The 16,145-nt window shown below is 48.6% G+C and overlaps 1 protein-coding gene across 2 annotated transcripts in view; it reads left to right on the top strand.

Moving 5' to 3' along the window:
- Positions 1-12,173, top strand: part of GFOD1 (glucose-fructose oxidoreductase domain containing 1) — a 54,584-nt gene extending 42,411 nt beyond the window's left edge. For both annotated transcript variants that reach the window (XM_026047044.1, XM_026047045.1), the window contains exon 2: positions 10,178-12,173. In XM_026047044.1, the coding sequence (XP_025902829.1) occupies positions 10,178-11,097 (920 nt within the window). In that variant the 3' untranslated portion in view covers positions 11,098-12,173. The remainder of the gene's footprint in view (positions 1-10,177) is intronic.
- Positions 12,174-16,145: the final 3,972 nt, after the last annotated feature.

The raw sequence follows: 16,145 nt of genomic DNA, 5'->3' as shown, positions 1-16,145 counted from the left end.
CCTTCCTTCCTTCCTTCCTTCCTTCCTTCCTTCCTTCCTTCCTTCCTTCCTTCCTTCCTTCCTTCCTTCCTTCCTTCCTTCCTTCCTTCCTTCCTCCCTCCTTTCCTTCCTTTTCCCTGGGGATCACCTAGAAAGCCAACTACAGAGGCTTTGTAAGAAATGGCTAGCCAAGTTTGTAGGTGGGTCCTACCCACTGTAGGGTACCTATAGGACAGCTACAGGACACCTATGGGACACCTACTGTGTCCTCACCACTGCCTCAGACACATACCTGCAAGAGGGTAGGTGGCTACCAGGTACATTTCTCCTACTCCCAGTGGCACAGGCCAAGTGCAGGAGTGCTGCTCCCTCGAATTTCTGGCCCCGGCTGTGTTACTTCAAATTCATATTCTACTGGCACCCCGAGACAGTGCCGGGCTCCAGGCCGAGCAGTTTCCCTGTGGCAAGCTCAGAGAGCAGCGTATCACTGAGCACCTTGGTCGCTGTTCTCCTGCAGGGGAAGGTCTGTCTGAGCAGCAGGAACAGCAGGAACCATCTGCATTCACCCTTCTTTCTGGCGAGGGCACCGAGCCAGACCTCTAGTAAGCAGGGCTTCTTCTTTCACTGTGTGTTTGTAGCACCTCGAGCATGAGAAAGTCCTGGGATTATAAAGCAAACCACTAAAAAGAGACCATGGTGATGAAGATAGCGACATGGTGATGAAGATAGTGACAATACAGGGCTACCATAGCCTAAGTCACTAACTGCAGCCAACTGAACGTGACAAAGTGTTGCAGTGTGGAGCTATGCAGGTTTGAGCAGATTTCCAGTGACAGCAAAGCCTTCTCCGTTGCTCTTAGGTCAGGCCATGGGAAAGTGTAGCCAAATGGGGCTTCAGCTGCTCCTGCAGCTTAGCTGTGTGTTGGCCAGGGCGCACACAGCCTTCGTGACCACGAATGGCATTTTGCAAGCAGCCCTTGCAGGGGATTCGCGTGCGGATTGCCTGCAGACAGGGCAGTCGGGCACCAGGCAGATGGAAGCTAATGAGTTATTTCTGTCTGAGGCAGCTGGTGGGGCTGCGGCCGAGTCCTTGGCCCCCGTGTAAGCTCTGCAGTCTGGGGAGTAATTAATCAAGCATCCATCTTCCTTATGGATCCAGGGCCGGAGCCAAGGAAACACAGTGTCAGCATCTCACATATTTAGAATTGCTGATTCACTTTGATCCAACCTCACTGCTAATTTTCCAAATGGGTTTATGGCTCTTGTTTAACAGCACGTAGCTCTGTCTGGTAGGAATAAAAGAGTAACCTAGAAAATACGCCAGCTCTAAGGCTACTGCCTAGTTTGGGGCCTTGAATTTATTTAGCAGTGTCTCAGAGAGCTTGGCTATTAAATTATGAGGTAGTTCTGGCTGCAAAGTTGGTCAGGGTGTGGTTGGTTTAAGCCGCATTGCTGCTCATCTGTTCACTGTTGTTGCACTGACTGTGCTGCTGAAGGAGCCAAACCTGCCGTGTGCGTCACTGCTGAAATGATGGCTTAGAGCTGAGGTAAGTTTGCCCTGCAGCTCGCTGAGACCTGGCGTCAGCTCCGCCAAAAACTCCCTTCCTGAATCCTCGTTTGCTTCAAGATGGAAGGAACCGGGGCGGAAGGAGCCTCCCTGGGGCGGATTGGGAGAGGTGGGCGCTTTCCCGTGTCCTCTGAGGGCACCAGCCCCTCCTCTGGCTCCACAACGTTGCAGCCCAGGGATTTTCTTGCCCCTGGAGCAATCCCACCCGCCTTCCCGGGCCCGGTGCTGCTGCTGCTCCGGGAGCTGCGGCCACGAGGAGCACAAAGTGTGCCGCCCGCCCGGCGTCGGCACAGCCGAGCGCTCCGGAAGGGAGCATTAATTGCATTTCTTTTTCTGATTGCAAATGTGTCCAGTTAAGCTAGGATGGCCCATTCGGCAGCTGGGTGCTTAGGTTTCCATGGCACAGCATTTGGGAAAGTGAGCGCTGATTTCAGGTTTTATTTTAGCCACTCGAATCTCGGAACTAGGACACGAGGATGCCTCACGCACCAAGCACTGCGGGGCTGACACACATTTGCTTCCATGCAGAGATCCTTCAAACTTCTAGGAAAAATAAATTAGAAATCCTGCAGTTAAAATTATTGGAGAGAAGTAAGATTAGGCGAACTGTTTGGATTGGAGGCAGGGGCAAGCTGGCAACAGAGCCAATGCTTCGTGTCATCATCATGAAGCAAGGGTCCTGCTGGAGGCAGAAGCAGATGGGAGCAATGGATGTTTACAAGGGAAAAACAATCCTAAAATATGAAGGGCAGGAATACAGAGCTCGCTGTGCTGCACAGCCGGGCGAGGTATGTGTCACTAGGGTTTGTTTCCTCTCGCTTTCCCTCTTACTTGGCTGCCGAGAATTATTTTTTTAAATGTTTATAGGGCTTCATGAATTCTGTACAAGTCTGCCAAAATAATGGCTGTGTTAATTACTCGGAAGCATTGGTCTGATGTTTCTCCTTTGGCAGGCCCTTGTTTAGCACGAGATTACAAGTTGCTAGTTTTAATGGGGGGAGAAGCGGTAGGCAAGAGAAACATAAAGAAAAATGACTCTAATTATTGGCCGTGAATTTAAGCGACTCCCCAAGCGTGAGCAGTTCAGTGATGGAAAGGCAAGCTGAGAGCAAGCTCCACTGCCTGCTTTCCCTTCCTCCCAAAGCCTTGGTGACAGCCAGGCCTTTGGTCGTTGTCGCCTCATATCAAAAGCAGCAGTTTAAAGGCAGTTAATAATGCCTCAGGAGAACAGAGATCGACCACTGGTGGTGATTGCCCTGTGATTTCATTAGCAAGGAAAAGAAGGCTATTGTAATGCATGGCACTCATGGCATGTGTTTTGCTCTGGAAGGTGAGTAGAGGAATTGAGAGGGATTGGGATAAATCAGGAATGAAATACAGAAGTCTTGACTGAGTATTTAGTCTTAGTCAGTTAAAGTTGCATTGAAATTAGTGAGTGCTTGAATAAGATCCAAGTAAAATGATTTTTCTCTCTCAGTTTATCTCCTAAGGGATTTTACATTTTATTTTGCATGGGGAACATTCAGCAAAACAGAGATCCTGTAGTTTCAATGGGTATTTGAACACATAAAGGGTCCTGCACTTGGGGAGGAATAACCCTGGACACCAGTACAGATTAGGGGTGGACCTGCTGGAGAGCAGTCCCGCAGAGAGGGACCTGGGTGTCATGGTGGACGACAAGTTGACCATGAGGCAGCAGTGTGCCCTGGTGGCCAAGAAGGCCAACGGGATCCTGGGGTGCATTAAGAAAAGCGTCTCCAGCAGATCGAGGGAGGTGATCATCCCCCTCTACTCAGCTCTGGTGAGGCCACATCTGGAGACTGCGTCCAGTTCTGGGCTCCCCAGTACAAGAGGGATGTGGAGCTGCTGGAGAGAGTCCAGCGCAGGGCTACCAGGATGATCAGGGGCCTGGAACATCTGCCCTATGAGCAAAGGCTGAGAGAGCTGGGTCTGTTCAGCCTGGAGAAGAGGAGGCTGAGGGGGGACCTGATCAGCGTGTATAAATACCTCAAGGGAGGCAGTGAGGAGGAGGGGGGCGGCCTCTTTTCAGTGGTGGGCAGGGATAGGACTAGAGGAAATGGCTTCAAACTGAAGCATCGGAAGTTCCACAGGAACTTAAGGAAGCATTTCTTCACTGTGAGGGTGACAAAGCACTGGAACAGGCTGCCCAGAGAGGTTGTGGAGTCTCCTTCTCTGGAGATCTTTAAAACCCGCTTGGATGCAGCCCTGTGCCACGTGCTCTAGGTGACCCTGCGTGAGCAGGGGGGTTGGACTCGATGACCTCTGAGGTCCCTTCCAACCTCCGGCATTCTATGATTCTATGATTCTAAAGACTGAACAGAAGTTTGGGAAAGCCAGCATGGTCTGTCCCGGGTGCACTGGGGATCATGGAAGGAGATCAGGCAGGGCTTGCAGGATATAAGTCGGAGCGTGTTTCAGCTGCCTGACCAGGTATTCTCCAGCTGGGACCTTTGGCTCGTTTCCCTGTGGTGCATCACAGCTCCCCGGGAGTGTTCACACCTTCCCCAGCTTTCCCCACAGCTCCGGATTTTATATATGGTTTAACTCCACCAGTGCCCCATTCCTCGCAGTCTCCCACATTGCTGTTTGTGTAAGAGCCTGCAGAGGAGCGATCACAGTGACGTGCCAGGTAGGAGGCCACAAACCAAGCACTAAACTCTGGCCGGGGTCACGAAGGAGCCGGGGAGTTTTGCTTTGCTGGGCAAAGGCTGCTCTCTCCCGAGCACATTGCCCACGGACGCAGTGAGGAACGTGCCTCGTGCATCTGACCCAGACACTGTAGCTCCAAAAGGCCGCGACAAACCAAACGAACAGAACAAGCCATCAATACTTAGCATGGACTGGCTGGAAGAATAACCCCCTCGTAAAGCCCATACCGACACACGAGTTCTTTGGAGCAGAAGGCACAAATCTGTGTTGCGTTTGTGCAACACAAAGCGCAGGGAGGAACTGCAGCTCTTCCTAAGTGCTTAAATACAGCTACACCGACACATGTAACAGCAGTAGTATGAAGATGGCCTCCATCCATAGCCCTAAACAGCACCTCAGTGCAAATAGAATATCAATATGTAATGAGAACTGATTATGTCAGTGATTACGTTAATGAGAACGTCACCAGTACGTTCTTTCCTCACCCTGCTGAACCATCCTGGTTCTGCTTCGACGATGCTGGTTTATCTCAAAGCTGAGGCACTCAGGGTGTTCTCCTGTTTTTTTGAATGCTTAGGTGTTTATTTTCAAAGCGGTTCTGTGGGGAAAAAAAGAAAGTTACATCAGTGAGAATACACCAGGCCGAGGAGGACGTTTTCTGCATCGGCACAGGGACCGTGCACTGTCCGCTGGAGTGCATGTCCACGGATGGGGTTCATGCTGCAAACTGTTCTGTCTAGGATGGGAATAGGCCAAGTGGAGACTTCCTTGTGATGCATGCTGAAGTTGGATCAAACGTTCATTTAACTGCAGGGCAGTGTAGACTGGCGCCGGGTGCCTTACGCAGCTCCGGAGGCTGACTCCTGTGCGAGACCAAGGGTCTGTCCGACAGTGCGTGCACATTCCTGCAGGAGGGGAGATTGCTGCTAATCAGCTATCTGAATCATCTGGATTACCATTTAATCAGCAAGTAGTGATGTTTGATAAAAGCCATTCATTTTGTCCATTTTTTAAAAATATTCTCTCAAAGAAAGGTCTATTGTCAGTATAGTCAAAACAGCAGATTTGCAGTGAGGTCTGGCCTGTTAACTGCATTTGGTGTTTTCTCTGTGTTGACTCGTGCACATTTGTAAGAGCAGTTCTATATCTGAGCTTATTTCTTCAGTTCTGTAATTCGGAACAAAAAGAAACGAAGGAGAAGCATCTCAGTCATGTGGCACATGCTCCTGCTTTTATCTGCAGCTCATGTCAAATTGCCTTGGGATTGCAGCTGTGATCTGCTTGCATACATCACCTATCTGATTACAGCCCATAATGCGGGTAGTCATAACGCAGCACGTCTCATTGCAGCGCTGCTTACAAGCCTTGGACAGAACCCAGTGTCAACGGTGGTTTTCTCACCAAGTCTGCACAGGATCCAGGTGCAACAAAGGACTGTAACCTAAGAAGGAATCTTCGTCTGTATTTATTGGAATTGTATTAATAGTACATAGTAACCATGTTGAGAATAGACACCATTTGGAAGGTATTTTTTATTAGCATCCTTTTTTAAAATAAAAACGGGCTCCTAAAAGATCTTTTTTTAAAAGATACGATCACCTCATATAAATGCCTAAAATAATCCACTTGAAATAACTTGGAATGTCTAAAATAATCCACTGTTACACTTTTTCTTCCGCCATTCCTGTAATTGCTGAAACTCTGAGTATTCTTTGAGTATTAACAGATCCTTTTTAGCTTTAAAAATGTATTTTCCTGCTGACTAATTCAGCAGTTTTTCATCAAACCTCGTTTTCTCCTTTCTCTCACTCCCACCCCGAGCAAGAGCGGTAGGTAGTGGCTGGTAACTAGTGAAGCTTTATGGTGACAGTGAAGTTTGGTGATATGCCCAGACTCCAGATAAAGCCCATTTTGATTTTCTTGTAAATAGGAGCAGGAGAAAATAACGTATTGGCCCTTCTTGTCCTGAGCAACAGATAGCGAACTAGTCTTGTTCCAGCCTGGGTCTTCTTTTTAATTATTCTCGCAATTAAGGAGGGGCTGTGCTTACTCGGAGTGATCAGACCAAGGGGGAAAAAGCTGATGCTGCAGATTTCAGCCCCAGTGAAGCCTCTGGCCCTTACAACAGGGGCATGTCGCCACAAATTGTGCTTATTACATCCATCACAAGGACATTCTAGGTCACAGATGCCCTGCGTGGCAGCTCGAGAGAGCTGAGGGAGTTAAATTGCACTCCGAGGAGTTTTGCCAGGGAACGTGTGGCCCGGCTTCCGCTTGGGATTGGGGCTAGCCTGGGATGAGCCCTCCCCGTTCCTGTGCCCCATGGCCTCCCCCAAGGCTGCTGCTGGGTTTGTAGCACGGCCAAGCACAGGGATCGGGACAAAGGCGGTGCTGAGCACTTCCAGAGAGCATCATTTATTTACATTTAAAATGTATTGTTCACCATTTTACTGAAGAACTCAAGAAGTCAGTACTCAGAACTTGCCCAGCTGAGACCCGAAGCATCTTAGCCTGGATTTCTTTATGAATCTGGACAGAATAAGTATCTTTTCATACGATGAGATGTGTTTGAGTCTGTTGTTTATCACCATGAGTAAAAATTGCTCTATTTGCTGAAATGAGCCCTGTCCTGCCTTGATGTAGTTAATGACGTTCCCGTTACATGCTGTGATTTTCAGAGGTGTGCGGATCAAACAGGTACCGGTTCAGCAACACGTGTTACTAGAATGACAAGCAGTAGCAGTCGCTCCTTTAGCAGAGAATCTTGTCTAAAATTGGACCGGATTAGACCTTAGCCCTAGGTCGGGGGAACAGGAAGCCGATCCTGTGTCTGGATTGATTCCCAGGGGGTCCCGTTTCAGAGCTTGCAGTCAGAGGCACATGTTTGCATGAGGCTGCCCGTGTGGAAAGAGGCCTTAGAGCCTCTCCTTTCACGCTGCCTGGAGCTGCTTTGGTCGAAGGGCTCAAAGGGAAGGTGCCTTTTTTGTTGTCTTCCTTGAGCAGGGAGCACAGGGAGGAGAGCAGAAAATGATGGTATTTTCATCCTCCTGTTTGTTATTCAAGTTGCACAAACACGCCAGAGCATTTCTCTAAATTAAATTATGCAAACCTTTCATGTTCTCCCCCTGTTCCAAGGAAGCTCGTTTGGCTGCTTGCGGATCTGCAGCCACAGAGAGCACAAAGATCTGCAGTGTGCACAGGCTCGGGCGCTGAATAGCGTCGTGCTGAAAGGACCTGCGCAAGCTCCGAGCGAGCATAAAGGCTTTCAGGGCACTAAGCAGAAATCTGCTTAAATCCCCGACCGGGAGGAGAGCAGTGTGCACTATCAGCCTATGCCCGGAGATGGGAAGGCTCGCAGGACATTTGCATTTTGGATTTGCTGCATTCAAAGGTTCCGGCGTCTCTGCAAAGGTTGAAATGGGGGAAGGAGTGAACAGAAGGCTCTGCCTTTTTGCCCTCTGCATGCAAGTATTTAGGGCTCTTCGCTGCGTATGTGCCTGGCTAGCACTGATCCTGGTGGCACATGGCAGAAAGGACGTGCCAGGCTCCAGGGACTTCCCATGGGAAGTGCAGCACGGACAGGGAGCTGTGTCTCCCGAGATGTTGCTGGACCGCGGATAAAATGCAAAAGGCATCTGTGAGGCACAGGGCTAAAGGCTGAACTGGAGCAGAAACTTTTCCCTTCTGGCTCAGTGCTGAGCAGAGCAGATGATGGCATCACACGTATGGATTATTTGGGCGGAAATGGGTGTTTTGGGGGAGGTTGGGCTGCAGGCACAAATGGAGAGAGCAGCAGAACGCAGTGTGTGTAACAGCTCCTTCTTAACCTCCAGAAAAGAGTAAAGAAAACCTGGCCACAAGAAATACACCAGAAACTGAGAAATATCTAGAATAGCTTTGCACATTCCCATGCTGCAGCATAGCTCGAGGATATAATTGTCCTAAAAAAAATCTTTTTGTGCCTGACTATTTGGGTGTTTGTCCTCAAAGACATTTCTTTTACTTTGCAACCTAGTTTGCTAAACCGGAATCTCTCTGTGCAGCACCCATATAACGATCATATTAGAGATCTATACCAGGTAGTCTAGCAAGGGCTGCCAATTCAGGGAATATAGGGCAGGTGGATGAATACATTCCCTGATATCAAACAAATGCAGAAAAAAAACTACTCAGGAGCAGAAAAAGAAGGGCTATGAGGTCAAAAATGGTGGCTTGGTCACCAGTAGCAATCTGTAAAGATGGGAAAGAAAAGATAAGAAGGAAAACCATGGCTACTGACTAGAGGATGCCTGCCTAATATATGAGGAGAATGAGTGTGTCTCTGCTTAAGTGATTATGTAGAAGGTGAATAGGAGCAGGCTGAAGGCAGATCTTTCACTTCCAGTCTGGTACTAGTTGCAACTGCTTTTCAATGGTGCCAGCCCTCCCTGCAGTTTCAGCTACTCAAATAGCAGCAGACAAAGACTCTGCATAGACAGTGTGTAAAAACTCATTATTGAATGTTTGCACTGTGACCTCCTTCTTTCTGCAGCCTCACTGCTAAATATTCATGCAAGGGGTCTCCGGCAGATCCCTGCCATCTGCCTGGATTTGTGTGACTTTATCTGAGAGCTCCCAAACATGTAAAATTGTATCCTCACAACAGCCCTTTAGGGAAAAAAAAAGGAATTAGTCATCTCTCTGAAGGGAAAAGGAATCAAAACACACAGAGATTTAGTGAGTTAACTGGATTTATTCATCGAGACTCGAGCAGAGACAGGATCCAGATGCAGATCCTTTGAGTGCTACCGCCAGCTGTAGCCCTGGGCTTTCAAGCAAGGGTCGTATTTAGTGTTACAGGGTGCTGAATAGGTCACCCAATACTGCTCAGCAGGCCTAAGAAATCTGTGCAGCTATAAAACTCTGTCTTTTTCTTTCATCCTCTGTCACCGCTCCTTTGTGCTGGTGACAGATGCCTCGGGTAACTAATGCTGAACCTCAAAGGTGGGAAGTAATTTGCCATGTTGTTGCACTCTGTCGCTCCATGCAGACCGGTGGCTTTTACAGGGCTTGGCCACGTGGCTTTTCTGTCCTATATGTGTGCACGGGTAGGGAACCAAAGTATTTGTCAAGGAGGAATTGATAATAAAGCCATGATTTAGGTGTGGCAGCCTCCGCCTTTGCTTGCCCACCTCGTTGGCCTGAGGAACAGCAGGTTGGGCAGGCGGCGCGCACACGGTCAGTGCTGGGTGGAGAGGTCGCCACAGCTGCGTGTCTGGGGTCTTTTAGAGCGGTCGTGCCTTTCCCTCGCCGCTCCTGATGTGCTCCTGACACTTCAGCAGAGCGCCTTCAAATGCAGTTACTGCCTCTGTGAGAACAGCATGACATTTTAAGGGTAAAGAATGCTCCTCAATTTTTGAGTCATGCAACAAATCCAGTCCCCAGTTAGAACCCGTTAAAAGGTCTGGATGGGAAGGGTGAAGAACAGGACCACTGAGAAGAGAATCCCAGACTTCTCAGTGCACTTGCATGAAATTGCTGCTGCTGGGAGCTTGTGGTACTCATATGCTTCAGGAAGCTGAATCTGGAGCTCAGCTTCAACTCTTACACATTACATGTTGTCCCCATACAGACAAGTTATCATGGAAGAAACATTACTGCAGGATGTCATGGGGGTTGTTTTGTGCCTGTTCCCACCTCAGCTTGCTTTCTCCTCTGCCCAGGCCCTTGCTTTCATAGTAACTTCTAGGCCTAGGTGCCTTTCTCCAACAAGAAGGGACACCTTTTCCCTGTGGTTCTCAAGGAAGTTCTCTACATTCTGGAACCATGCTAGAGGGCATCTTTGTGCCTTTAACACCGTATTGAAACATTTTCTTCTTTCAACAACCTTTCTTCTTTTAGTCTTTAAGAATAGCCTTGGGGCTTGGAGCTCTCTTGGTCATAGTAGCGCTGTCGTTGACTTTTACTTTAACTGTTTTTCAGGCATTGGAAAAAATGTCATCTGTGACCGAACAGCGACTCCCCTGGATGCCTTTAGGATGATGACGGCGGCTCATTATTACCCGAAGCTCATGAGCATCATGGGGAACGTCTTGCGCTTCCTGCCCGCGTTTGTGAAGATGAAGCAGCTGATCCAGGAGGGCTACGTGGGCGAGCTCTTGGTGTGCGAGGTGCAGGTGCACAGCGGGAGCCTCCTGGGCAAGAAGTACAACTGGAGCTGTGACGACTTGATGGGCGGCGGGGGCCTGCACTCGGTTGGCACTTACATCATCGATCTCTTGACTTTCCTCACCAGCCAGAAGGCTGTGAAAGTGCATGGGTTGCTCAAGACCTTTGTCAAGCAGACGGACCACATCAAGGGGATACGGCAGATCACCAGCGATGACTTCTGCACGTTCCAGATGGTTCTGGAAGGCGGCGTGTGCTGCACAGTGACGCTCAATTTCAACGTGCCCGGGGAGTTCAAACAAGACATTATAGTGGTTGGTTCGGCGGGCCGGCTGATTGTCATAGGCACTGATCTCTACGGGCAGAGCAACAGCTCTCCCCAGAGGGAGCTCCTGCTGAAGGACTCCACGCCGGTCAGCAACTCTTTACTGCCAGAGAAGGCCTTCAGTGACATCCCGTCGCCGTACCTCCGCGGCACCATCAAGATGGTTCAAGCCGTCCGGCAGGCCTTTGAGGACCAGGACGACAGGAGGACCTGGGACGGGAGGCCCCTGACGATGGCCGCCACCTTTGACGACTGTCTCTATGCCCTGTGCGTGGTGGACACCATTAAAAGGTCCAACCAGCTAGGGGAGTGGCAGAACATTTCGATCATGACCGAGGAGCCCGAGCTGAGCCCCGCGTACTTGATCAGCGAAGCCATGCGTAAGAGCAGGATGTCTCTGTACTGCTAGGTCCACTCGGCTCCTAGGAGAGGACAGGAACCAGAAAGCTCTGATGGGAAAGGGTCACGCAGCCCTTGGCAAGGGCTTGGGCATCTCAGAATCACCTGAGGAGGAAATTTGGTGTTTGGATCAGCTCAATCTGTTGACGGCTAAATACCAAAGTGGTGACGTTCTAAGAGATGCCCAGAATAGATAGGAGAGTTAAGAGCTGACATTAAACTGTTTTAATAACAGTATTAACTGGCTGATTAGCAAGATATATCATGGACTTGTCTCCTGCTTGCAGGTGCTTTAGATTATCCAATTGTGTTTACTGTGAAAGGTTGGGAAGGTCCTTTTAGATTTTCCTTACCTACCAGAGGGCTGTGAAGGTACTGTCATGTCATCAGGTTTTCTGTAGTGTCTGACATGAATGGTTCCTACCATGACAGCTGACACCACCATGCTGTGCTACCACATCTTTAATCAACACCAGAATAATAGGACTTAGTGGGAGTGTGGTGTGATACAGAAAATCTCGGCAGCTCACTTTTCATCTAGCTTGTGAGGAGCTTCTAGGTGTCGGGTCAGTTATGCTTTTTCTTTCTTTTTTTTTTTTTAAGCACAATTACATTGGAAAAATCTGGCTTTTACAAAGCAAGCAGCCCTCAACCACAGCACATTTGCCCTCTTATTGGGGGAGGGAGGGTTCCCTACCAGCTCGTGGTAAGCTTAAATGTTAACCATACGGATTTGCTGATTAAAGTCATTTGGGGAAGACCTTCACGAACAGCAGGGGCAAGGCCGCAGTAGCAGTGGTGGGGTTTTACTACACAGCTGAACTCAGGCTCGTCTTTTGAAAGTTTACACAGCTTGCTGTGTGTCTGGGACTGACTTCCGAGTGAATTCATCTCGCATTTTGCTTTTTGGTGGAAAACAAAAACCAGTAGAAATCCGACCGAACAATACGATGTTTAGACAGTCGGTGTTCCTTTAAATCTGTATGAACCTGCACTCGATACACACCAACACCTTATTTCCTATATCTCAGCCCCGAAGCCTCCACCTCCCACAAGAGGTGAGTGTGAATGGGGGAAAAGAAAAAGGAAAAAAAAAAAAAAAGCAAGGGATGAGAAAACATCCTATTACAGCATTTATAGGGGAAAAAAAAATAGAAATATCCCCACCTCTGCCTACTTTAAATGGCTACTGGTACTGCGGTTATTGTCCCCTGTCATCAGTGCAAGGGTGGAAAAATCCTTTTGATGTGGTTTTTTTTTTTTCTTGTCCTTCTTTCTGATATTTTAGATTGCCGTCTTGAAAGAATACAGTGAAAGTCACAGGAATTATTCCAGTAAACTGGGATACTGCTTTTCTGCATCAAGCTGCTGCTGTGCTTACATGTTTACAGCATTAGGTTCTCAGATACAAAAATCACACAGAAAATAGGACATCAAGCATATGGCACTCAGTTCTGTTAAACTTGAGCAAAACTTTTGTTGTTGTTGATTTTGACTAGGGGAAGGAAGAAAACATGTGACGGAGCAGTAGCTATTAAGAGAGCAAATACAACCTTCTGTCTCCAGGCAATCAGATTACTGTGGGCAGTTCAGGTTAGAAAAAAACCCAAGCAGAATATTTTGGATTTTTTTTGTACAGCATTTTTAGTCCTTCTATTTTTAGGAGCACTAAGAGCTTCTGTCGAGCCCCTACAAATGCTTCCATCCGACTGTTGTGTGCTCCTGCCCGTCACACTCCTACTTGGAGTGCTGTGTATTTTGGAATGGGGGGCATCAGTACTATGGTTAATCTTTTTGAGCTTGAGCCAGCTGGAAGTCAGGGATCTCATCCCCAGTATTTGTGCAGTGACACACTAGTCAATGCAAGGAGGAGTCTTCAGGGGTTGACTCAGTTCCTTCAGAGACTGATACAGAAGGAAGTGTCCATTGGAAATGTCGGCCCATCTCCTTTGGTTGTACAAAGAGTCATGGGTGCTTGCTGAGATGGCTTTTACGTGTCTAGACAGCTAAAACTAGGAAAATGGAATCCCTCCCCCAAATTAGGAGTGTGTTACAACTGTAATGGTACACAGTGGGATGCAGTTTGCACCCTGAAAATCACATGGATAGCTACAGAAGAGAGAGTTTGATCAAGAAACCATACGTCTCTCTTGACAAATGGTATTAGCCCCAGGGGGATCAAGGGGGTTTCATATGGTAAGGCAAAAAGCCTTTATTGACAACAGTGGCGAGTTCAGATCATGACTGCAGATCCAGTAGATAATTAACCATGTCTAGTTAAACATCTTTCAAAAGGGCAACTAAATGTGGACCGAAGCATTTCTGAGTGTCGTGCAGATTAGCAATTTGGCCGCTGTGCCAGGAATTGCTATTCATGCCCTCAGACCTAGGTTTGGCTTGCAAATGTTGACAGTTTTCCCCATGTGTATTTTCATTTTTTCCCCCGTATCCTTCTGTTTCTTTGTGATGCCAGCTGGCAGAAGATGTGCTGGAGCCGAGCCCCCTCGAGCAGTTGCAGTTGCAGCCTCACTGCCTGGGTGCAACGCGGTGTGAAGCGCCGCTGCTGCTGCTGCTGCTGCTGCCGCCGCTGCTGCTGCCGCCGCTGCTGCTGCTGCTGCTGAGCTTCACCTTGCTGCCCCAGATCCACAAGGGTTAGCTTCTCTGCAAACCCACTGATGCAGATTTTGCTGCTTAGTGGAAAAATAACCTAGATAACCTAACACGTCTGATGCTAGTATAAGTGCCACCTTCCATACGGGCCAAAGCCCTTGCAGCTCGCCGCGTGAGAGCAGTGCTGGCCCCAGAGCGGCAGTCAGGATGGGAAGGGGCAGGGTGGCACCTCCTCTTTGGACAGCAGTGTGGACCTTATCCTGGATTAAGGAGATGTGACCTAATTGGGACGGCAGCAGGAACTGCGTACGCTGAGGATTGCATGACAGTTTTTCCATTCTCTAGGACATAAAGGTGATGAAGTGTCAGGTGCAAAGGCACTAAATTTCCACCTGGTGCAGAAGAGGAGGAACTAGTTTATTTATAGAATGTGTATTACTATTCTGATAACATGCTACCTTATGCTCTGGGATCTTTTTGGCAGTATTGAGGCCTCTGCTCTTCTGGTACAGTTGGAAGTACATTGAATTACTCTAAGTAGCCTCTGGAGTTCATGCTGGGCAGCAGCTAAAAGAGATGAACTCAAAAGCGGCACCATACCAGGCCACATATATTTGGAACTGCACTTTTAATGCTGTTCTTTAATGCTGTGCCACAAGATCTGAGACGAATACTGCTAGAATTGGTGCGGGCCTAATAGCCAAGCAGAGGCGACTGCTGGGCTTTGCAGTAGTCCCAAAATGATCTGGTTCACACACTAGATAAGAAGTGTTCATTCCTTTTCCCAGAGCCAGTGTTGGGGAGGCTCTTTCCTTTGCCACGTACCTGTGCATCTGGGATGCTCAACAGTATGGCCTCTTGCCAAAGATGAAAAGAGCCAATGGGGCATTGAGCTGAGGAGAGAAACTCTATGATTTTCAGTAGGAATTGGATTGAGCTCCAGGCCCAGGTGAGGATAACCCTTCACCATGTCCCTGTGCTGCAGCAGGGCACAACGGAAATCCTTGCGTGCGCCCAAAGGGGGATGGCAGCAGCAGCAGCAGCAGCAGCAGCAACAGCAGCAGGGAGGGAAACGCAGCTCTGCATGTCTGGCCACGCGCACCCAGGGGCAGAACAACTGCGTGCCCAGAAGGCAGGGGCTGCCCTGGCCGTCGGGACGCCTCTGCCTCCCTCTTTGGGAGCCCACAGGGCAGCGCTGCCCCAGGGAGCAGCATCTGTCCTGTGCTCCCACCACAGCCACGTGGGGCTTCAAAACTGAGCTCCTTCAGAAACCTCAGAAGCTGTGGGGTTTCCTCTATCTAGTATCGTGCATGTGTTAGATGAGTAGTATTTTAGCTGTGCAGTTCGCAGATACCTGGCAGAGGGGATACGTCCTTGCCTTGCAGCCAGCGCGGCACAGAATCAGGGCGCGTGTAGCTAGCTTAGGTGCAGGCTGCCCCGCTGGGAGTCCAGCCCTTGCTTTGGCTGCAGGCACGAGGAATTCCTGCCCAGCCAGCACAGGGCACTCAGAGGCACTCTCCACTTTAGACTTTGGGATAATGTTGGAATCACAGCGATGGCACGAGGGAACAGCTGTCCTGGAAGTGCAGTCAAAAACAAATGTAGTAGCTTGATGATGTGGACATCCTGAAACTGCTAATGGCAGAAGTTCTTGTTGCTGAAAACTTAGTTTTGATCTATTATCCCTAGTGTAAAGCATCACAAATGACTTTTTTTTTTGTTCATTTTTTTGAAAAACACGCATCAAACTTTTGGGTTTGTGCAGATATTCAGCATAATTGAAACTCAGCACTGGCCTGTTTGACCTCTGCAGTGCTCTCTGGGTATTTTGGGCTAGTTGTGAACTGGCAGGCTTGTTCAGGACAGCAGTTTATTCTTGTTGTTGTTGTTGATGTCGAAGGTACATTTGGGAAGCAAAGTTTGTACATTTTAGAGATGAAGTATAACTGTAATAATTGCCAGTCCTGTTAGCGTTATAATTCCCTCTTTCTTGAGCTGCTGGATGAAGTCCATCCAGTGAAAATAATTCCCCCCAACAATAACTGCCCCATTCCATTTGCTCATGAGAAGAGGAATTTTAAGGAGACGGGACCATACATAATGCTGCATTCATGAACCGATGTCATAACCTCATGACTGCTGCTCTTACTGAGTGCAGGATGCCAGAGCCAAGACAAGGAATGACTTCTTGGAAGCTGTCAAATCACAGCACTGGGCTGGGGGAATGAAGGGCATGAGCCTAGGTCAAACTGCAACGGGTTTTATTTGTATTCTCAATTAACTGAAAGACTTTTTGAATTGATTTTTCCCCCCATTTTTAAAGAATGCTATTTTGAAATGAAAGCTGAGAAAGTTCCACATGGAACATGTTTTGGTATTTGTGAGAGGAGCTGGCATTTTCTCATTGCTGTTGTTGAGGTCCACGCTTTGCAGAGTCCCACCAGGAGG

Source organism: Nothoprocta perdicaria, unplaced genomic scaffold (genome assembly GCF_003342845.1).
Source record: "Nothoprocta perdicaria isolate Ctin4 unplaced genomic scaffold, notPer1 scaffold_47, whole genome shotgun sequence".
Lineage (NCBI taxonomy): Eukaryota > Metazoa > Chordata > Aves > Tinamiformes > Tinamidae > Nothoprocta > Nothoprocta perdicaria.
The sequence above is the reverse complement of the archived record's forward strand: the minus strand, read 5'-3'. Positions and strand labels throughout refer to the sequence as shown.